Source organism: Pristis pectinata, chromosome 4 (genome assembly GCF_009764475.1).
Source record: "Pristis pectinata isolate sPriPec2 chromosome 4, sPriPec2.1.pri, whole genome shotgun sequence".
NCBI classification, from domain to species: Eukaryota; Metazoa; Chordata; class Chondrichthyes; order Rhinopristiformes; family Pristidae; genus Pristis; species Pristis pectinata.
This window is the reverse complement of record NC_067408.1, coordinates 86,995,371-87,020,385: the sequence shown is the minus strand read 5'-3', so window position 1 is coordinate 87,020,385 and position 25,015 is coordinate 86,995,371. Positions and strand designations below refer to the sequence as shown.

The 25,015-nt window shown below is 40.0% G+C and overlaps 1 protein-coding gene across 1 annotated transcript in view; it reads right to left on the bottom strand.

Moving 5' to 3' along the window:
• Positions 1-25,015, bottom strand: part of otc (ornithine transcarbamylase) — a 41,289-nt gene that overhangs the window by 5,139 nt on the left and 11,135 nt on the right. The window contains 5 exon segments of the mRNA XM_052013908.1: positions 897-1,046; positions 1,173-1,226; positions 3,087-3,209; positions 6,434-6,587; positions 13,135-13,222. Coding sequence (XP_051869868.1) covers positions 897-1,046; positions 1,173-1,226; positions 3,087-3,209; positions 6,434-6,587; positions 13,135-13,222 — 569 coding nt within the window.

Here is a 25,015-nt window from a genome sequence, read left to right as displayed (position 1 = left end):
GCTGTGAGGCATCATGAATTATACTTGCCATTCCTTTAGCCCGCACCTGAATGTTGCCCAAGTCTTACTGCATTGAGCATGGTTGCTTCATAGTGTGAGGAGTTGCAAATGGAACTCAATTCTACGCAATCATCAGCAAACATGAAGAGAAGGTCATTCATGATGCAGTCGAAAACGGTTGGACCAGGACACTATTCCATGGAACCCCTGAAGCATGTTCTGGGACTTATTGGCTACTATTGCTTCCTCGTAGGTTTGTGACAATGAAGCAATGTAGAAACATCTTAGCTTTAATCCAGCCAATTCCATTCACACCCTTGCCACTGTCATAAAACCTGAAAAGGAACTTAGATTTTAAAAGTGCCATCAGGACAAAGTTCTGCAGGCTTGAATGCTACTCCTTTAACGTATTAACTCAGGGTGCTCAGTAGCTCACAGATGATAACATCTTTCAGCTCTGCCTGCAAAATGATTTTACTTTCATCTTTTGTAAGCAGACCTTAGGGGTCAGTTCAATCGTATAACTAGTCCATCCATGACCAAAACCAAAGTCTCCTTATCACAAACCAAGATGAAAAAGAGTGCTGTGATTGACAAGTCCATATGAAAATCTGTGAAGGCTCTGCCTTTGGCAGCACCGGTGAAATGCAGTATTAGATAAAACCAAATTTGAGTAACTGATGTTCAATCTTAGCAAAATTAATAAAATTCTGATTGAAAATCCAGTTATCATAGAGGTAAGGGGGAGGATGTGTGCACTGAGGTAAAGGATTAGAAGTAGTTATAAACTGAAGGAGAAAAGCAGTATAGAGGAAATAATTATCATTATTAAACATGATGAGGAGAAACTGGCTAACATACTTTCTTTTACAGTTTTCAGATTTCACATGCCCCACCTTCATTGTGATTTGATAGCCATGGAATGCCTTCAGTCTCTCTGCTTTCTCCTCCTCTTGTCCCATGCTGATCCATGTGTCTGTTACCAGAACATTGGCTCCATTTGCTGCTTCCAGAGGATCATTAGTGAAGAACAACTTGGTTCCACACTAATATCAATAATAAATGAAAAAGGAAAAACTCTTTAGAAACATGCAACTTCATCCTCAAAATGGAAAGATTACTGACACCTGAAATCCTCACAATATATATCAAAAGATAACAAAAGAAATTACCTCTTCAGCCAATGACTTAGCAAACTTGGTGACATTGGCATCAGGTTCGAAACACTATAAAAGAGAAAATAGTTTTATATACCTTTCTCCTTTGATGATGGTACATGTTTTCACAAAGAATTAAACAGAGGTCTGCAGTCTTTCAGTCACAATCCACAAAGCAGAGATGTTGATAACAGACAATAATTAATAGGGTTTAAGAAGATTTTGAGTTCAAACTGTGTAATTCTAACCAGATGACTGAGAATTTGTCTCATTCATATTTGTCTTCTGAACACTGTTGGATCCTGTTGTAAGGATTGAACAGAATACTATATGCCAGTGGTAAAATAAATTGTGAGTAGCCAGTGTTAGTGATGCTCATGAAGTAGAACTGATTAACCTCTGACTTTGTAGTACTGTTGCACTGACTTCCTTGAGGGCAAGAAAGCAGCTACTTCAGGCACATAATGATGATAATGATCCTATGAACAGAGCTTACTCCATTTCCTGAATGCTAGTTTTTACTCAAGGATAGGAATAATTTGCTACAAATGTCCAGGCATCTGTTGCTTAGGTTCCTTATCTTGTTGAAAGTTGACCCTCACCGTGCATCAATATATTCTTCTGGCTGGAATACCACAGCAGCTGGTTCACCTATGGGCACTAGGTTTCTGTCCAAAGACCTGCTGGACTTAAGTTAAGGAGGCCTGCCATCTGGGTGACCAAGCAGTCCTGTTCCAAGCACCAGTTGAGGGAAACTGAGGCTGAATTATATTAGATCTCAAGATTCATTGAAGATCGATTGCCAATACAAACAAAACCCCACCCAGTAAAGAAAAATCCTCCTTATAGAACTGTAAAAAGTGAATAAAATTGCACTTTAACTGTACATAATTTAGTTTATTATAAATGCTTCATTTGTAACCTTAGTTTATTATCAAAAATAAATGTGTTGCCTTATGTGTGAAGTTAGAAAATGGCAATTCTAGGTCCAATCTAACTTAAAAGCTTTGCTGTGGTCAGGTCAACAGCTACGTTACGAATGTGGAGCAACAAGGGAAGATAACTGCAGCAAGATCACAAGTGACATGGTGCATTATATTTACCCCTCTATATAGGTTAGGAAAGGGGAGACCTGAGAAAACACAAAAAGGGATGGGTTGTCACAATGGTCTCATGAAGATCCCGTTTTAAAACCATGTATTTCCACATTGTTAGCCAGACAAAAAGTGAGAGTTTTGGGTGCAATTAGTGACCAGTCAGCAAGCTGTAAAACCTGCAAGTACCTTGCTTGTTTCTGTCCCTATACTTACTGAGTTGGTTTATAGTTCCGGTGAAATTTGCGGTGATGTTTGGGTGAGTCTACATCTTGTACTTCCCTGTAGCAGTCATAACTCTTTCAACAGGTCACAGGTTTTCCTATCTTCCATGCAGGCATTAATATGGTTGCAGAATATGCAAATGATTACCATCAAGATCACTGTATATTTGTTACAATGAATTAGTGCTGGCTGGCGATCCTGAGCCTGACAAAACCCGACTAGATGTCTTGAGTTCATGGTTGGATTAGGGGCACATTCTGATATAACATTCAGGTTGGAGCTGGGTTGGGCTGTGCCATGTCAGCCTGGTTCAATACTTTATTCAGGTCAGTTTCATTTGCTGAGTATTAGCACACATGTTCTTTCTTCTTGATCAATATTTAGTGTTTCATTCTCAAACAGATTAATTGGCGGTTTGGGATTTCTGTATTAATGGTGATGGTTAGGTCAGGTATAGAAAAATTAAGTACATGGGCTTTGGTCAGTTTCAGACTGGCCATGGTTGAGTTTGCATCAGGTTGGGTTTTAACTTTATACAAGCAGATCTCTATAATGAATTACCACATGGTCATTTTTTCAGTGGAAGCAACTCTTACATCTGAAAGCATACCTTAGGAGTAGCAACATGTAGATGCATTCCAAGTTTAGGAGCACTCATCATGAAAGAGTGTAACACATTGTTTCCATCTCCTATCCAAGACACAGTCAGACCTTTCAGGGAGCCAAAATGTTCCTAAAAACACATTTACAGGATTAATGTTAAACTACACAGAACAATCTGTATCTTCTGAAGAACGTTTCTCCTCCTAAATTTGAAGCTTTTACCACAGATATAAGACTAAACTGTCCTCACAGGTGAGGTTTCCACAGGAAGTACATCTGTACTTTTACCTGCCAGGGTGAATCCATTCTAACTCTGCCAATCTTCCATAACTACTTGATACCTTATTTGCTTCCCTCCACCGGGGCTGGGGGAGAAGTTAATCTCCTGCTGCTGCTACAGCTTTCAAATGGCTGCAGCAGCTCAAAGGGGGCAGACCAGCAACCAGAGGTTAAGGAATAAAAACTGAAGGTGCTGAAAGCACTCAGCAGGTAAGGTGGCATCTATGGAGAAAAACCTGGGGTTAATGCTTCAGATTGATGACCTTTCATCAGAACTAGGAGCAAAGATTAAATAAAGACAAAGGAAGCACATCTGAAGAAGGTACTCACAGGAAGCTACAGTGATATAATTTTGACATGCATACATTTTCATCACACTTGTGCGTTGATTATTTAATTAATCCGTCCATCATTATGATTAGATGGCGAAGGTCACTCGAGACTGTTATATATTAGTGTTCAATTAAATAGCCTAAAAATTGTGTTTTGGAGAACAATTTTCAGGCCATTTAACCATCATTTCACTTCATTCCGCTCTTTCACCTTTCAAAAGCCTTTCAGGAAATCTACGTCAATTGCTTCTGCCCTGGTGGTAGGGACTCCCTCTACATCTTCATTTTGTGAAGGAAGAAAGGAGGCAAAGAGTGGTCTTTTGCACCCACTGGGTATTTCCAGACCACAATCTAAATAAAGCACACATTTTACCAGTTCTGTGTGGAACTGCTGACATTTCAGAGATGTTCAGAAATGTACTGTTCTTGACTGCAGGTTATGGCAGGGGTCTGGTTTAGCTGGCTTTCAACTTTCATTCAACTCTTCCATGGCTGGGGCTTATTTTGGCCTCCCACATGACACTATCTGTACGTACAAGGCCCTGCTATTGGGCCAGCTTGGGAGCACGTTGAAAATTACACATCAGCAGTTAGAACATAGATCAGTGGCAACTGCAAGTGGCTAACCAGTGGCAGAAAGTTCTGGACATGATATGTCAATGCTGAGCAACACAACACCACCTGAGGAAGAGAAGACTACTAATGCTGCACTGTTATGCTTTGGGATAATTTTAAGTTGCTCCTGGGAACATTGGCAACTTCAACTAAAGGAAACTGACCAAAGCTTTGCTTGCTTAAGGAAGCAGTTTCTTCTTCCACATGAAGAAGTGGAAGCAGCATAGGAGGCCTTGTAACTTTACATCATGAAAAAATTCCTGGAAGCGCAGTGGGCTGTAGTCTGTACTCCCGTTCCATTACACAATGCCACTGACCACATGAATAGAAAATGATTTCTATTCCCATGTTCAGCAGATCACAGAAGTTAACACTCACTATCCCAGAAGCTGTCACAATGTGGCCTGCATTTGCATCAATATTTCATCTACAAAGTTAGTAGACTTGTTAGACAATCAAAACCAAGGCATCTAATCCCAGTGTAGCATCGAAGAATATCAACTCTTTCCATGCAGTCTCCTTTAAGGCATCCTCTAAATCCGTTGCATAGATTGTTCTGAGATAGTAAATCAGAAAGAATAATGCTGAATGGTATGAAAATCTGGCATAGTTGAATGCAATGGTAATTAAGCTCGCCTATCTGTAGCAACATTGGTGATGAGAAGAGGAAGCTCTGCTACAAGTTCCTCAATGCTGGAGGGCATCACCCCTTATGACAAGGGCCATTGGGATAGACTGTTGATTTCTTCCATTCCTCTGAGGAAGTAGGTGACACTGAAAGACTAAGCAAGAGCAGTGTGAAACAGGCAGTAATTAAAGGAGAGATTGGCTGAAAAACTTTGCAGAAAATAAAGCTGCCAAAATTACATCTACTTGCCACGAACTGCATCCCTGTTGTTTATTATAGAAATGCACAACACAGAAACAGGCCCTTTCAGCCCACTTCATCCATGCTGACTGTGATGCCTATCCATGCAAGTCCCATTTGCCCAAATTGGGCCCAAATTCCTTTACACCTTTGCTATCTCACTACCTATCCAAATGCCATTTAAACATTGTAATTGTATCTGCCTCCACTACCTCCTCTGGCAACTCATTCCAGATTTTTACCACCCTCTGCATGAAAAACGTACCCCTCAGTTCTCCTTTACATTTCGACCTTCTCACCTTAAATCTGTGCCCTTTTTAGTTCTGGACTTGCCTCCCCTGGGAAAAAGAATTCTGACTATTTATTCCCCTCATACTTTTATACACCTCACTAAAGTCACTCCTCAGCCTCTTTCATTCAAGTGAGAATGAACCCAGCCTATCCAGTCTCTCCTTATAACTACAGCCCTCCATTCCAGGCACCCTAGTGAATCTCTTCTGCACTCTCTCTGTTGTTACCATATCCATCCTAACCAATCTCTTGTACAGTGGCAATATGATGTCCCAACTCTTACTCAATGCCCCAGCCTATGAAGGCAAGAATACAAAATGCCCTTTTCACTACCCTATCCACCCATGTCGGCACTTTCAGGGAGCTATGGCCTTGTACTCAAAGGTCCCTCTGTATATCAATGTTCCAAAGGACCCTGCCATTTACTCTATACGTCCTACAAGAATTTGACCTCCCAAAGTGCATTACCTCATACCTGCCTGGATTAAATTCCATCCACCACTGCTCTGCCCAACTTTCCAGCTGATTTATTTCCTGCTGTATCCTTAGACAATAATGCATCACTTGACAAGTTAAACTTAATTTAGGGCTTGAATATTTTTTATCAAAATCAGTAACAATAAAAAATATAGACTGATTCTGGATTTAGCTTAATTTTTCCTTCATTAAAACCTTCATTTTGTTTCCCTTTTACATTTCCTGCCTTTCACTACTGACCATCTAGTCCCACAAACAAATAGGATTGGTTGTTAGTCATATTGACAATGTGGCGATCCTAAAGCAAAAATGAAGTAAAATGAAAGGACTGGATGTTTGTTGTCGGCACAGAGTTTTATCAATGAAAATAATGAACAATTTCCCAATTAGGCATAAGGGAATGTTTGCTCATTCCTTTAACTGATGAAAACTGCTATAGTATAATGTTTTCTCCATTGTTAAATTTAAACATCAGCAATTCTCTGAGGATACCTGAAGGGTAAGGTAATCAGCTAGGATCTGGATCGGATGGTACAACTCTGACAGCCCATTGATCACTGGGATTGAACCATCTTCTGCTAGTTGCTCGAGATCAGAGTGCTTGTACACCCTGGCCAGGATCAGGTCAGTCATTCCAGACAACACCCTAGAAAATAAATCAGGCAGACTCAAAATGTTACCGAACAATATAAAGTATAGAAACCAACATTAGAAAGCATCAAAATGTAAAAGTAATTCAGCATATCTTAAGCTTTTATTTTTTTTTAAAAGATTTTTGTCTGCTTCAGTGACAATCATATTTGATTACATCTGAACTCACATTCATAACCAACAATTCGTAACACCCAGTTAACCTCATTTCACTTGGGACCCCCTTACACAGTTCAAATGAGAACATCTTAGCCCAGCTGTTGGGCTTAATTTGAATCCAGAACACAGATGGAAAAAGATATTTGAATTTCATATTAAAAAGCAGCTTCTCTGGCGAGATAGTGTAGTCTGAGATATGTTCCACTAACACTGGTGACCTTGACAGGCCGCGATTTACAAAGGACCTGCAGAAATGTTCTGGTGTTTCTTGATCAATCTGCTAGTATAGGATCAATTGCACAAACAAAGTCAACCAAACTGTAAGGCACGTATACTTAGGTCAATGTAACCAATTACGTGGGTTACTGTAATAAAAAAAATCAAACTTGTAAATGAAATAAACAGATTCAAATTATCACAGGATTCCAAAGTATGCTTATCTTCATAAATTTTCTTCTCCCTGTCCTCTTCATGTGAAATATGCTCTTGACATAATGTTTCCCTGGGTACTGGGACCTTTAGTACTCTAATTAGTACTTGGCCATCTTTTATATGTGAACAAATGCTGTTTGCAGAATACTTGCTCACAGTGAGTGTTGCAGGCCAACCAGCTGTGAACTTACAATACATTTTTCAGCAGGCGTTACCTAACAGTGATCAGGAATCTAGGTTGAGTTTTGCTTTCCCTAGTCCAGAGCAACAAGGCCACCTGGTGATTCATCTCAATTGCTGGTTAACTCAGAGACCAAAGTTTAAAGTGAGCGCATCTTGGTCTGCAAGGCCAAACATCACACAAATCATGCCAAAGGAATTAAAGGAATTCAAAAGCTTGGTTTCAGAAAGAGAAAGATCACTTAAGAAATAAGATGAATAAAAAATGAAGCGATGTTGACATTTTACATCAGAAGATGACGGCAATGTTTCACAGGAAGAAAAAGTGCTTTGCCACATCTGGAAGGGATGTGAAAGATACAATATCCTTGGTGCAGAATGCCTAAAGTAACAGTCCCAGGAGTTGTAGGATCACGTGTTTCTTGGAGCAGACTGGCTATGAACTACATCCAGTACGATCCAGAAAATTCTGTGTGCAGAAGCATTTTCTTGTTCCAAGTTTATATTGCTGCAGTCCCTACAGGTGCAGCCACCTGATATTGATACAGGAAATCTGGGCCTTTGCTATTCCCATTTATATCAAGCTTGCCTCTGCATAATATTAGCATTAAGTGGACTATGGACACTAAACCCAGGAAAATCTGTCCACATGTTGGCCTATTCTGCTTTTTCTTATTCCCATCAAATGCTGTAGCAATCTTCTACAAGAAGTAAAAAGTTAACGTTGTTTAATCACCAGGGAACTCCTGGGCTCTTGCCTATATTCCAGGTACAGAAGCTGGAACACTTTCTCTGGTGATAAAACCTTTTAATCAAAGTGAAGACCACAATCATGCAAACCAAGGCTTCTGCCACACATGAAAGTACTTTCCACTTTTATTGCAAGCTCTCCTCATAAAAATTCTTCCACCTTGTGCTTCAGGTTCACCAGTGGGGCTTTATTTAACTTGCCCTTTAATACAGCCACTGCCTTTAAGGTTCAGACAGCACTTAGACTTTCTCTCCTAAAAAGGCAGTGAAGCAATAGTCAGGCTTTGATTGCTCCTAATGTCTGCCCTTGCCATGGTAACGATGGTCAAAGGCAAAATTGTGCACTGTTTCAGGCTCACAGCGCAACACACTTCCAGAATGCTGTGCCCCAGGACAATGCTTCTTTGGGAAAATTGGTCCATTTACATTTACTGCCACAAGAGCCCAAAACAAAAAATGTGAAAGACGTACTTGACATTCTCTTTTATTTCATGGATTATCATTGCATATACAAGAAAGATAACCAATGCATTTTCAGCAACAATAGCGATCCAGTGATTAAAATGCTCTATCCCTTCTATTGAAGTCATTGTTGATCACTGCCCATAACATAAATCTGAGGATGCTTTGGTAGGGCAAGTATAAAGCAATATAGGGTGGCTCGCTCTGTGCTGTTCTCTGAAGTAAACCTTATTAGATTTAGTAGACTGCACAACCCTGTAATGGAGGTTGCTGAGCAACAGAATACCATCACCTTGCATTCAGTGCATTTATACTCTGGCTTCAGCACTGGAACATGGAACTCTGGGATATGTGAGTATCTGCAGTAATGCAAAGCCATTACTTAGACAAGTGAGTTCAATGGCATGGGCAAGTAAGCAACAAAGATTTAAGCGATGATGGTATTCTTCTGACTTTTTATATTGTGATCTTAATTGCTGAAAATGCTTGGCTGAGAACACAGATTAGTGACACTACATACAGTGTCATAAATTAGGTTTACCCCACAAACTCATAATTAGATATCTGCAATCAAATCAAAATCTGCAATCAGCCACAGTAACAGGTTATGGCAACACTGACTGAGCTTCATATCCATTTTTTATTAACCATCTATGGATAAAAGCCGGACCAATTAAACTCTTCTATATATTCTAATTGCACAAATAAGCTGTTTTGCACATCTTTTACTATAACAGCGACCAGTACTGGTAGCAGTCATGCCTGTCAGGAAGCCATCCAGGCACCTCCAGGTGCGATTCAAGTCAGCCTGGTTAATGCTTTTCTGGCAGCCTTCACACATGTAAAGCGTGGTATCCTTCACACACTTATCTCTGCCCCTCTGCCAAAGGTGGGAGCAAAAACGTGCAACCTATGATCTTCGTTTCTAACACCAGTGAAATAAGAAGCAAACTCCGCAGCAAGGCAGCAAAGAGACATGAATTAAAGGGTCCCAAATGGAATGCTGGTGTGCTGCTGTCTGCAGGTGCCTGCTGGCATTTCATCACTGCACGTCTTTGTTAAATCATTGCTAGGTCTCACAGTGTTTACTGCAGCCTCTCCAAATCCTGCTAAATATTGACATGCTGTAAACTCTGCTTGAATAATGAGCCTGTATCTTGTCATGGCAGGGGGCCACTTGTGGTATAGGACTCCACTTGTGGGGACAATTTTACGGCCACGTACTGAAGACCTGTGTCTCCCTTTTCCTGGCTTGCCTCACCTCTACAGCAACGTGTTGCATTGCTGTGTTGTGGTTGCCATGGAGAGAGTCCTTCAAGGCTGTGACACACTTCCCATGTTACCTGGTGGCAAAGAAGTGGCAGTAGCAATCTCTGCAGGCAGCAGCTGTCAGTCGTTGCACCAGTTATATTTTAACTGAGTATTCAGGGTGGAAACCACACCAATGATTTTTTGAAAAGGTAATTTTCCCTAATTTTACTATTTATTGGGGTCCCCTGATAAGGCATCAGCCCCCGTTTATCACACCAAATGAGCATAAAATCTATTTTCTGAGTATTCATCATTCACTTTCAATGTTTGGGATTGTAACAGGAATTTAATCAGATGCAGCACAATAGCCAATTTCTTGGGTACTTGTCCTGCTCTCCTTTGATGTTATCTGATGTTGATACAGAACTCAGCACACCAGACTTGCCCTGTACTTCATCCAGAAAACAGTTGAATACAGTTTGTCTTTTGCCATGATGCATCTATTGGAACTACTCATTGGGCTAGATTTTATTGAACCTGGCCGGCTTCCTGAAGCTGCATCCCGCCCACAAGCACTAATTTGGTCTGGATGTAGAGGACCAATCCCTCTGATCCTCCACACCCAGGAATCAGCTAGTGAAGCCCAGCGTGACCCTGGCAGTGGTTAGGTCTCAGCTGGCCAGTCCTGAGGCTCTGTCCTGGAATGTATTAATAGCTGGGAGTGGAACTCTGCTTCCTATCATAGTGGGAAAAGTGATTCAGTTTTTTTTAAATATAAATGTTTCTGATGAATACTACAACTTAATCAAACAAGTAAAAATAAGATACATTAGTTTCATTTGACCTCCTAAACTCAAATGAATGGGAAATATGATACGAAGCCAAGTCTGACTAGCCTGGGATCACTGAAGGATATTCCCCAGCAAAGTGGGGCACTGCCACTGGTGGAGTCCAGGAATGGAACTAAGTGACAAACGCACGGAAATCTGTCACTCAGTCAATTTTGGAATTGCTTTGGGCCATTCCTGCATGGGACTCTGAGGCTTACTGAGGTTAAAACAACTGAAAGTTGGTGACTTTCAAAGGAGATGGGTGAGGCAAGTTTTTTTTTTAAACACAGAGTGGTGGGTGCCTGGAATGCCGTGGGGCTGGGGAGGTGGGGGGAGAATAGAGAGATATGGACTTGTGTAGGCAGAAGGGACTAGTTTAGTTTGGCTTTTAATTCCAAGTTTAATTAGTTCGGTGTGGGCCGAAGGGCCTGTTCCTGTGCTGTACAGTTCTGACTCTAATTAGAACTGCCAACTCCACTCAACAAGATGCAGCCAGTTAATGGCTGGATGGGTTATATTCTATGCACCTGAAGCAGCTAATCTGATTTGTCCAGTTAACCATGATAAGAGGCCCCCATTCCGTGGACTGATGCAGTTATTTTCATGACATGTTTTCACCCATTATACACAACATTTCAGCAGCAATAAAGCAATCACCAAAGAAGAAAAACAATGATCAAAAAGCCCCATCATACGCTGCTTTACTTCTTAGTATAAAACAAAAAGGCAGCAATGCAATGATATACTCTGTGTGAATATAGGCACCAAGATCAATGTATCCACTCAATGTGTCTAATACATTTTTTGGTTATAAGCCAAGAGTACAATTAACTATATCTGCATTTCAATGATTCACGTGGCTAAAGAACCCAAAATTCTTTACCCTGCCATGTTGAAGTTATCAAAGGGGTTCTCTGCAGCAGACCTAATGTGTAATTCTGTCAAACGAGAAACAGGGAGCAGCACTATTCTTTACCCCCGTCCTGGCTGAAAACCAGCTCACTACTTGCAGATTCTTCCTCTACCTTTTCTGCTAGGTCACACTCAGTATCAGTAACCTAGTTGCCATAAGTACGTAATCAAGTGAAGATATCTTTTCATTCTCACAGTCTTCTTACTGTCCATGCACTTCCTACCCTGATATTTTTGGGTAGATGGAAAGTGGAAAGGCATAAGAGTTGTGCCATGGGAACAATGTGGAGGTAAAGTAGGAGGTATATGCTGGCACCATAAGCAGCTTGTAAATCCAAAGAGTGTCGGGTTGAAGGAGAGGCAGATGGGAGGAGGAGGATTAGGTCTGAGGATGCAGTCTTAGAACATTTTTAGCATCATCACGGGTGACTGCCTCACTAAGAGACATCCAAACGATGGTCAATGCAACCTCCTCCTTGGAGGTTAGGATGTGTAATCATCTCCAGCTGTCTCTTGTTATACACCACCGTCTCCTACCAGACAGAGGGAAGCGTGCCAGTGTGCTGTGAAAGGTGTATGGGTGATGTGGCCATTGTGGCTGAATACATAGAAGCATGGGCAGTCTGTGAATTGGTGCGAGGCTTGCAGCAGTGCTGTCTGTGTAATGCTGCAGTTGACCATGTGAATGTTTGCTATGTCTGAGGTGTTGGTAGGATATGGCTGTATAAACTCAAAAAGTAGCCACTCTCGGCAATGCCAGACACTAATTAGTAGCCAATGTTGGGAACCACTGTTAATGGCTGTATATTTAACAACCGTCCTTCCTGCCAGAGGATTTAGCTGAGGCAAAAGAGGCAGGACAGAATTAGTGAGGGTAGGCGGGAAGCAAGTCAACTTTGCTCTACAATATTCAGAAAACACATGCAAAACATTAGTGTTTCAAAGCATTAGAAAGAAATGCTGCTTTATTTTGACTTTTTTTAAAATACTGCACATTCTATGATAGGTATGAGTTGTTTTTATTAGAGGAACTGTATTACAGCATTTATCCAGCAAATACTGATTTTTTTCGATATGATTTTAATTTGCAATTTCCAACTATTTGGGCTAAGTGTAATTTAAAGTGGTAAAATATGATTTAGCCATTGATTTTACATAAGGAAAAAATTCTAGATGATGTTATTCTTTATAATTTGCACTCTGTATTGTTCTTTATGTAATTGAAGTGCTGCTATTTTTCTTATTGCTGCATTGTCAACCAGAAGAGAAAATTACTGCTTTGCATGTGTCTCATCAACTGGGATCCGATGATATATGCAGAGGTAACCTGACACATGGTTCTCTCTTGATACTTAAATGTTATTTGTCACTTCTTTTTACTCCTATGGCTTGTTTTTATTAAAGACCACAAATTCTGAAGAGTATTGCATTCTAGATACTCCCTTGCAATTTCACTTCAGTCCTAGAGGCAGGTTTTTTTTTTGTAATTTCTATTACCGTAACACATTCAGCATCATGCTGTATTATCTTTACCCATTTTCTTTAATTTTTTATGTTGCTACTAACCTGGCTGTGTCTTTACGACTCTCATTCACTCCTAGATGAATATCTTGTGTTGTAAGGAAACATGGGTGCCCTCCAAGCAATGCAAATCCTACAGGGAAAAAAAGTAATTTGGTGGTTAAAATTAAAATAAGTGAATGTCAAGGAAACCATTTTTGGTTCCTGGGTAGCATCTTTATTGAAATCTTCAACACATAAATAATGCTTGCGAAATATATATGGTTTGCCACAAGGCATTTAAGGACTGTTAGCAGTGCTGCAAGCAGTGTGACCACATTAATCTGAGGTAGCTTCAAGGTCAAAATCACAGATGTCCATTGAATAATGCATTTGTACCATACCCTGCCGGTCCAAAGAAAAGACAGCATTCTTTTTGCTATTTAATCTGCAGCATAGTGTGCACCGAAAACATATATAGAACACACAAAATTTGCTGTGATGGTTTCAAAAAAGTAAGCAGTTTAATAACCAGCAGGAATTGGGTAGGAACCAAGTTTTAAAAGGCAGAGAGAAGCAATTATTAGGTGCATAGCAAGTCAATGAGGTTAGTTGAGGATTAAGGTAGTGGGGATAAGTTTAAATACAAATTTTAAGATGCAAAGAGGGTTTGGTGGGATGGAAAGAACAAAAGGGAAGACTGGAAGGCTGCGGAGATTAAATGATGAAAAGATGAATGTGAGATGAAAGAAGGGGCTGGTAAACATTTCGTAAATGGGAAGAGTCAGTTGCTGAGGAAGAGGATTTTACTCCCAGTTCTAGTCAATAGATACTAATATCAAATGGAGATGCAAGATCTGGGTAGCACAATTCTTTAAGTTTCTTGGTTTGCAAGTTAGATTAAAATTACTCTCATCATCTCAAATCTAATTTTTAAGAAAAAATTCTATTCATTTGCTGCTTTTGTTGCATTTTTGATGTGATCCAGTACTCATTTGTAGAGATTTCCGATTTGAGAGCTGACATTTCTCTTGTCACTGCCTCATTAGTTGGATTACTATAGAGTTAGAAGTGAAAGTGCAAGATTCTGTCTCCAATTTAATAGCCTTTCTCCTGCCTCCGAGAAGTAACCACCACCTCCCCCACAATAATCTTTTGGCCTTGGGTGATATCGAAATAAGACACCTTTACTATTATCTTAATGTTTTTAAACAGTGGGTGTGGAGCTGTTTGTATCCTTATCCAGATACAATTCCTTGAAGTGCATTACTGTTTTTCTTCATTATTAATTAGAGACATTTCTTTGAAAAGGGAGCCCTCTGGTGTCTCATCTGAATCCTTCAACTTTGGTTGAAAAAAAATCAGAGAGTCATTGTTTCCAGCACAAACAAAAGCTGTAAATTCTCTTTAGAAGAGTTTACCCAAGAGATTGCTTTGCTACGTTTTAACAACATTAAAACAGCATTGCAGTTCACCCTAACACTGTTTGTGAAAGTCCCAGAAAAATTATCTTCAATTCCAAGGTTCACAAACAAGTAGCTGGAATTTCCTATATAATGTCACTGTATCAGTTTTATTGAACTGTTTCTATTACAACTGTTCCTTGAAGAGCTACTCTAGGAAGATAGCTCTTAAAGGAACAGACAACAAACATCATTCTTCCAGCTACAGGGAAGTGCTGCTACTTAATGAATGGCTGTTGCAATGATTGGGGGGTGGAGGGGATTGCTCAGTAGCAGGGGATCGGAGAGACCTGGTAAGATTAGTGGATAGTTTCTTCAGGAAAAATGCTCTTGGTGCCCAGGAGACAAGGTAACTCTCCAGAGGAGATGAGCAGTATGGTTTCTCCATGCCTGCAGGTTGGGGAAATATGCAACATAGACACATCCATACCCACGGTGTTTGCTCTTCTGGTCTGAAGGAAAAGCAAGTGAAGTCTTCTATCCTCGGGCAAAGAGTTTGGGTAACCTCCCTAATATAGCAGTGAGCAATAAATATTGAGAAGTTACATGGATCAGTGAAAGCAGCTTGGAATGATCTTGTGGCCAGGATGCTAAGAGTTACTGTGACCCTAAGCTCCACAGGCAAAACAGTTGAGGCGCGTATGAAACCATGTTTGATTTCACAATATCATGGATGTCAATGTGGACAAAGAAAGCAGTTTGAGTGTTAAACAGCATGGCATCAGGTGAGTAACTACAAACTATCATTTTTCAAACCAGTGAATTTAAATTTGCATTATAGATGATTTTCAGGCTTGGTACAACTATTGACATCAACTGGGGGAGTTTTATGTTAGGGAAACAAAGCTAAGGCAAATGAAAACCCTGCTGCGAAGTCAGAAGTTGATTTTCCACACAAGGTCAAAAATACCAGACCTAGGCACAAAATTATTCTACCTCAGGTTAAGATGATTTTCAACTATGTCGTTCCATTTTTGTAGTTATGTGAAAGAATATCAAGGCCTTCAATTTTAGTTGGATTGGCAATAAAATAATCCCTTTCATGAAGAACACAGTAATAATAATTTACAGTTCAAGTTTTGTTTGACAGTGAAATGTGATACAATGATGCTCACCAAACAACTTCTACCCTTGATATCATACAAAAATCACAGGACCTTGCTTGGTGGGTGGCAAGTTCAGTTCCCCGTTTAGCATTCCCAGCTTCTACAGGATGGTAGATTCATAGTCAGGAAAAATCAGAAGAAAAAATTAGAGGCAAAAAGCAAAATAATGTGGAAGACAGTTCCAATTAGATAATGTAAGTGTAAGGATCTTACTGGGGTCAGTGGAATGGATGTAACTAACGGCAAGTAGCTAGTGAACTGCAGATACAGAGAGACATGTGGGAAAATAATGTTATGATGATAAGGGAAACTTGGCTCAAAAAGGGGCAGGATTAGCCATTAAATATTCCTGGATATAAAATGCTCAGGAGGGGTAACTGTCTTGATTAAAGAGAATATTGTGCTGGAATACGGTGCTGGAAAGAGGGGACGGCACGGAGCAACTAATGAAAGAATCTGTTAGGTTAGAGCTAAGAAACATTAACAGGAACACTGCTGGTTATAGTCTATAGGTTATTAACAAGTGGGGAAGATATAGAGGTGCAAATATGCAGGAAGATTATGGAGAAGTGCAAAAATTATAGCATAGTTAAGTTGGTGGACTTTAAATATCCCAGTATAAAGTGGGATAGTAATAATGTTAAGAGCAGTAAGGGTGAAGAACTATACAGCATGGAAACAGGCCCTTCAGCCCAACTCGTCTATGCCGACCAAGTTGTCTACCTGAGCTAGTCCAATTTCCCCGCATTTGACCCATAGCCCTCTCAGCCTTTCCTATCTATTTACCTACCTAAATGTTTTTTAAATGTTGTAATTGAACCCACCTCTACCACTTCCTCTGGCAGCTCATTTCATATACCCATCATCCAGTGTGGAAAAAGTTGCCCCTCAGCTCCCTTTTAAATCTTTCCCTTCTCACCTTAAACCTATGCTCTAGACTCCCCTAAACTGGGGAAAAAACTGTGATCATTCATCTTATCTATGCCCCTCATGATTTTATACACTCCTAAAAGATCACCCCACAACCTCCTAGAGTCCAGGGAAAAATAGTCCCAGCCTGAACAGTCCTGCCTTGTAGCTCAAGCCCTCCAGTCCCAGCAACATCCTTGTGAATCTTTTCTGCACCCTTTCCATCTTAATGGCATCCTTCCTATACCCAGGTGACCAGAACTGTAGATAGTATTCCAAGTGCAGTCTCATGAACATCTGTACTGCTGTAACATGACATCCTAACTCTTGTAATCAGTGCCCTGCCCGATGATGGCAAGCATGCCAAACACCTCCTTCACCATCCTTTCTACCTGTGTCTCCACTTCCAGGGAACTATGTACTTGTACTCCTAGGTCCCTCTGTTCTACAACATTTCCAGGGCCCTACCATTTACCATGCAAGTCCTGCCCTGGTTTAACTTACCAACGTGCAGCACCTTTCACTTGTCTGAGCTGAACTCCATTTGCCATTCTCTGCTCCACTTCTCAAGTTGGTCTGGATTTCCTTGTAAACTCAGATAACCCTCTTCACTGTCCACTACATCATCAATTTTGGTGTTGTCTGCAAACCTACTGACCATGTTAACAACATTGTCATCCAAATTATTAATATAGAAGACTAACGTCAGTGGACCCAGCACTGATCCCTGCGGCGCACTGCTAGTCACAGGCCTCCAATCTGAAAAACAGCCCTCCACTGCCACCAAGCCAATTTCATATCAATTGGCTAGCTCATTCTGGATCCCATGTGATCTAACCTTCCAGACCAGCCCACCATGTGGGGCCTTGCCAGAAGTTTCTACCATGTGCCCAGGGTAACTGTCTAGAACAGTATATTTCTGGTCCAGGTGGGAAGGTGGCATTGCTGGATCTGGTTTTAGGGAATGAGGTGAGTCAAGTGCATCAAGTTTTGGAAGGGAAGCATTTAGGTGATAATGATTTTAATATCACAAGATTTAGGTTGGCTATAGAAAAGGAGAAGAAGCAATCAAAAGTAAAAGCAATTAATAAGAGGATGTTCATTTCAGTTGGATGAGAGAAGATCTGGCATGGGTAAATTAAAAGCAAAAGTTTACAACAACATTATTTGCCTCTAGGGAAGAGGTGGTTCAGGTACAGTTGAGGCATGTTCCCATGAAAGGAAGAACAAATCCACACCTGCTTGGATGAAAAAGGAGATGCAGAAGATAAAGCAAAAAAAGACTGCTGATGACAAGTGTTGGGCTGTAAATACCAGCGAGAACAAGCCTGATTGCAAAAGAATTATGGGGTAGTGAAGTCGAAAATAAGAGACAAAGACAGCATATTAGGAAAGATTAGTTACCAAGATAAATGAGAACACAGAGGAGTTGTATAGACATACAAGTTCATACATGAAAGAGTAGGGCCGATTAAGGACAAAAATGGGAACTTGCACATAGATGCTGAGGAAAGGGTTAAGGTACTAAAGGCATTTGTCTCTATCAGAGAAAAGGATGCTTTCTAAGTAATAGTGAGGAAAAAGATAGTTGAGATAAAAGTTACGTTAAAAAGTGATAGCATGGAGGTATTAGAAAAATTAATTGAAGTAGATAAATCACCAGGACTAGATGGGATGCAACCTTGCATTTTTAAGGAAGTGCAGGAGGAAACTGTGGCACACCGACATAATCGTTCAATGCTCTTTGGATAGTGTCGTGGTGTCAGAGGACTGGAGTGGGGGGATGTTACTCCCTTGTTCAAAAAAGGGAGTAAAGGTAAACCCAGCAACGATAGTCAGCTTAACCTCAGTGGTGGGAAAAGTTTTCGAGATAATGGTTCGGGACAGAATTAGAAGTTACCTGGAGGAAAATAGATTAAACAAGGCAAACCAGCAAAGATTCCTGAAGGGAAAAACATGTTTAATCAATTCAATATAATTTTCTGAGATAACAGAAAGAGATGATGATGATGATGTAGTCAATGTGGTGGCATATGGACTTTAAGGCGGCTTTTGATAAGGCTTATCAGCAAAGTTGAAGCACATAGCAGAAAAGGGATATTGATAGTATGGATATGAGGTTGGTGAAGAACGGGTAACCCTGAAGAGGATAGCGATACCTTGTAGCAGGATATGAACAGGTTGATAGAATGGGCAGACACATGTCGGATGAAGTTTAACGCGGAAAAATGTGGTGTGATGCATTTCAGTAGGAAGAATGAGGAGAGGCAATGTAGTGCAAGGGTTACATTTCTAAAAAGGGTACAGAAGCAGAGAGACCAGGACGTATGGGTTACCAAGTCATTAAACGTAGCAGGGCAGATTGAGATGGGAGTTAAAAGATATCATCATTTCTGGACTTTATCAACAAAGGCATTGAATATAAAAACAGGGAAATCATGCTGAACCTTTTCAAACACTAGTCTGCCCTCAGCAAAAGCATGGTCTTCAATTTTGGGCTTTACATTGGTGGAAGGATGTGGAGGTGTTGGAGGGGGTCTGGAGGAGATTTCTGAGAATGGTTCCTGGGATAAGGGACTACAGTTACAAGGATAGATTAGAGAGGCTAGGACTGTTGTTTTAGAGAAGGCTGGGAGATCTGATGGAAGCATGTAAAATGATGACAGTCTAGGTAGACCATAGAGTGGGAGATTGCTAGAAGGACTATAATCTGAAAGACGAAGAGAACTGACAGTGAAATGAAGAAAAACTTTTTTTTAATGCAGTGTATGGTTAGAATCTGGAATGTGGGGGAGGCAGGCCTTCAAGAGGAAATTAGAGAAATATAAATTGGATAAATAAGTGGTGAGGAAAAAATTGCAAGGCTGTGGAAAAGGGACCAGGGTATGGAAACAGTGAGTTGCTTTGCTAGAGAGTGGGCATGGACACTTTGGGCAGAATGGCCTCCTCTGGACTGTTAACAATTCTATGATCTAGTCTTTGATGACATTGAAACATAGCTATCCATTTACTCTAGTGCATTAATGGATCCATGTTCACCACAAATAAACAAAACATTATAATTGAAATGATGATGTTATCTTTAGACCTGATTGCATCCAGCTGTGGACTTGATGAGGACGGTGTTCTGTGAGAGCTGACTACAGATACCACGAGTTCACAGAACTACACTCCATCGCACATTCGGCACATGGTGGGCCGAAGGGCCTGTTTTGTGCTGTATGGTTCTATGGTTCGAGTTGGACAATGGTCTTTGACTGATTATACAGCTGTGTTGAAAGCAACTTCACAAAGCCACCAACACCACCAAATATAAGGTGCTACCCTGAGTGGCTGAAAATTGAATTCACTGTGACACCACTTCAGCCATATACATTCACCACAACTACGTGAACACATCTGGTTCAACTTCACTGCTCACAAGCAGAAGCATCTCACTTACAAAGGTAATTTTGTTGTCAAGTATGATTATAATATTTAAATATATTTTTGAAACCAGATAATAGGAAATGAACATAGAGAGTTCCTGAATAATAGCAGAAACAAAGCCTTTATCCTCTATTATTATGAAGAAGCAAAATGGACAATGATTACCATCCCTATTTCTTTTGCAACACTGACTATATAATAATGGACTATAAAAACATAAAATTACTTTGCAAATTCTGTCAGCAGAGTGTTATATTACATTTCCTCTTGAACTCTGAAATCTAAATCACAGCTTACATTCATGACATCAAAATTTCATTCAATTACAATTCTTGCTCTGTTTCTTTTTTGTTTGGGAGTTGGATGACATACAGGCGCCAGTGAGTGTCAATTGAATTGATACACTGGTAGTCTGTCTGCCATCCTCATCAAAATCAATCTCAAACTTGTATATCTAGGAGCAGTTCTGCCTCATGAAGGAATCAAGTACGTTCCCTGATCAGTGCGTCACTGCATTAAAATATTTGCCTCTGGCATTGCAGACCATCTGTGCACTTGAAATAGAAGCTCCATGCAAAAAGAATCTTTTAACAGGTGTAATGGGGGAAGAGATACATGCCTACAGTCTAGCCAAATTTAGCATTTCTAGCACAGGGAGGAAAGGATTACATGACATAGTTGTTCTGCACAAATGAACGCAATGGAGCTGTGTGGTCTGCTCTACTGAATAGGCTAATACCTCCCTCTTGTGTCTGAAAGCTGCAATTCATGCAAAATACAACGAACGGGAAGACAATTACATGAACCTTTGGAGACTGAACATAATGTACGTTTAAATGCAAACTAACCATACAAATCCCCTAAGGGAAAAAAACAACAGCAGACATTCCCTATGTTGTGGTGCCGCCACAGCCATTCTTAGAACAGGAAGCTCACACTTGACTTTGTTACTACACATCAAGGGGTTTTCACATTGCTCCAGGGCAATTCAAGAATTTGTTAATGTTATATAATCTTCACGCCTCCCCAGCCTTTAGTTAAACAACTAATGTTTATTCAATGACTGCACAGACTACTGTTCTTCAGGCTGGCTAAACATTATTACAGAGCTCCTGTCTCCTCGAGGAGCCAATAACGTTTCTTGTAAGGCTCTGAGCACTCTCTCCTCCTGGTTCCATTAAAGGAAACTTTTCTCATTTACTTTGAAGGATCTCTTCATCCACCTTATGTCCTTCACTTGAAGGAAAACACTATTCCCTTTCGGGCCCAGGATATTCCAGGTAAATGGAATTGAGGCCCCATTGATGTATTGCCCTTTATTTGCATATTTTAACGAGAATTCCATTAGCTTTCCGCAGGTATCTCAGCCACCTAAAAGAAATGAGGGGTTAAAATGGTGATCAGCAGGATGGCAGGAAAGAACATTCTGTTTTAAATGACCCCTGCCTGGTTCCCATCAACTGGGATTCAAACTCTTTCCCTTTGTCCTCAGGAATTGTTAGACTTTCCTGTCACCTGTGCACAGATGGTATGCTGTGTGGAGAGTACCTACATTCACTAAAGGAGTTATTTTAACCTGCCACTGACTAACAGGATTGAATGCAGTTTTAAACTGCCCAACATTTCACTCTCCATTGATATATTATTCGCTCCCAGCTTATTAATAGTATTAAATGCTGCATCTAGCAGCATAGGAACTTGATGTACCAGAAATTATTGACACTCTTCCAATAATGGTGCAACAAATAGAGGGGGGCTAATTTTGAGGCAATTGACAGCTCTTTTTTTAAAAGTCAGATTGAAGTCAATGAGTGATAAACATTCCACTGCCCCCAAAAAATCCCAAACCTGCAGCACCACAATTTTACTTTCATTAAAAAAAACACTCATTGCTTGCAATTTATTGTTACTTTGCTGAATCCAGCAGGTTTGTACAATAATTTAATAAAAGTGCAACAATCTTTTTCAATAAATTAATTAAATCAAATTTCCTGCTGCTATTTCCAGTTATTATCAACTCCCGGTACAGTCTCTATGCCATGTGAAACAGGTTTCTGCACCTGTATTAATTGGCACATTAGAATTCACTTCAAAGTCCACCCCTAGAGAATGCGCTCACAGATGGATGAGTCTCAGAATATGTCTGTTGAGCTTTGAAAAAAATCCTAGAGCATTTTCTTTGTTCACTGCAAAATACTAAAAATTGCCACAATATTCAAAAAGAGCTGTAAAATACCAAAGCAAATATTCTGAAGTACGTGATTGAAGGGTCAGGACCACTGAAGTTGTGCAATGCAAAGTTCAGCCAACAAAATATCTAGTGCAGAGAAAAATTCCCATTTTTAAATTATTTTCAAATTCTGGACTACCATACTTTCTCAGGTTCAGTGTTACTGACTTCTTTAATAAAAGAATCCAGTGTACTTTATGATTTCCGATACTATCCAATATCTAGTCATACAATCATGTTCCCTCTGGCCTACAACATTGAAACTCTGTTAAGTAGATTGTGTACTATAATCGTGTTGCTATCCCCCACGCATTTCTCTTTAACTGCACATTCTGGTTAGACAAGTCCAAACAACAGATTCATTTATCTGTACTAAATTAAATAGAACACACAGTGAATTTTAGCCTAACATTCTGACAATCTGGTAAATAATAAAGCTTTTTATACTATAGTGATTATATGAGTATCTACATTTTTTACTAAAACTAGCCAGCTCTAAAACTGTGTTCGAGTTACTCCTGGTTATGTGCCAACAAGTCCCACAGAGACAGGAAGCAAAAAATCTCTTCTAGTTTTCGCAGTTCAGGCATAATTTAAATAATCAATCACACCAGCCAGGCAGCAACCCTGTCTGCTGAGCTAACAGGAATGAAACCATCCTCACAGTATACATACAATCCTGATCTGAAGTGTGCTGATGAATCTTATTGTTTCAAACTGATGCATTACACCAGAAGCATGATTCTGCCAAGAGGATTTGCATGGCTGCATTTCAGATGCCAGGATGAGAGCTACAATCATTGAAAATTTATGACGTGGGAGGGCAGTGGGCCAATTGTGTCTGTGCTTTTTGATGAAGAACTCCCCAGTCCAACCCTACATTCCTGCACAATACCTGTAGCCTTGCAGGGAACAATTCCTCAAGTACACACTCAGGCTCTTTTTACAATGTGGACACAAGAGACTATAGATATTGGAATCTGGAGCAACACACAAAATGTTGGAGGAACTCAGTGGGTCAGGCAGCATCTATGGAGGGAAATGGACAGCTGATGTTTTTGGTCGAGACCCTTCATCTGGACTGAAAGATAGAGGGAAGATAGTAGTATAAAAAGGTGGACGGAAATGGTGGGGCAAGAGCTAGCTAGCAATAGATGGATCTTGTGTATGGCTCTTTTTAAAATGTGATGAGAGATTCTGTCTCTACTATCCTTCCAGACAGCGAGTTCCAAACCCCTATCCCCTCTCTGGGTGAAAAAACTTTTCCTCATTTCTCCTCCAATACTTTTTACCAATTACTTCAAATCTGTGCCCCCTCACCTAAGGGAAATAGGTCCTTCCTATTTACTCTATCTCAACCCCTCATTGCAAGACAGATTTAATTTGCCAGCAACATCTTAATATGAATTACCTCAAGTTCCCTCATCCATTAAAAAAAATCAATAATCCAGAAACTTGAAATTTTTCAGTTGTTCGTCTCAACAATTGCTGGGAATTAGATGCCAAGCTGTGACAGTGGTGCTTCGTTCCTCTAATTCCTTCTGACTATTGCATTCATTCACTGAGCCTTGTCCTCACTCTATCAGCAGAACATTCTTTTGCACAGTTGCAGTCAAATTACACTGAACGTTAGGGATTCCTAATCCGTGATGACTTAAGCCTATTGGAAGTCATACAGAAAATATCAGCTCAAATTTTACTCATATGGATGTTGTTTGGGTTTGTGTGGGATTCTTAAGTGCGACCTTTAAATGCACTCCTGGGATGAATCTACAGCACTGAAAGCAATTGATACCAAATTCTGCTTTTAAGGTCTGGCACATCAGAAGTCCAACAGCTGTCTGCCTCACGATGCCTTTCTTGGGTAAACTAATCATGATCATGGAAATTTAAAATATATCCAGGAATCAATGTTTTAAGTGGGAATATTATGAATCTCTTGATTTATGGGCTTGAATTTGAGTTGATTTATCCACAATACAAGCTCCAAGGTTTATTCAGTTTTATATAACCTGCCTTTTTCACATATCCTTCAATACCTTTGATTAATAAAAAATCTATCAATTACAGATTACAATTTAATAAATGACATAGCATCAATTGCTATGCTATCTGTGGGACAGAGCTCCAAATCTCCAACACTCTTTGCAGATAAAAAGCCCAAACCTTCAGACAATGTCCCCTCGTCCTAGATTTCCTAATCATTAGAAATATCTTGAAATTGCAATTAAATCACCTCCTAACCTAAAGTTCCAGGGAATATGATCCAAGCTTTTGTAATTTAAATCCTGGAGTCCAGGTAGAACACTGATGGATCTAGTCTGCTCTCCCACCAATCCCAACACATCTTCCTAAGGATTGTTCAATGTTCTTCAGGCAAAAATCAGTGCTTGTTATACTTGTACCATACCATATTTCAATCTGCGAGATGCAAGTACCAGCATTCCATGAGCTTTTTTTTAATATACCTCTTCATGACTTATTAATGAAATATGCAAAAGAATTTTTCCATGTCTCTTTGGACCTACACGGCTTCTAATTTTAGATAATGTAGCAAGCGGACTGTTCTGTCTTTTTTTTAAAGTCTGAAGACTATGACTTCATATTTTCTTAAACTGTAATCCATTTGCCACTAATTTTCCCAATGGGCTGATCTATCAATATATTTGTTTTTTTTAGTACCGCTACCTATATTACTTAACATAGAACATTACAGCACAGTACAGGCCCTTCAGCCCACAATGTTGTGCTGATATTTTATCCTGCTCTAAGATCTATCTAACCCTTCCCTCTCACATAGCCCTCCATTT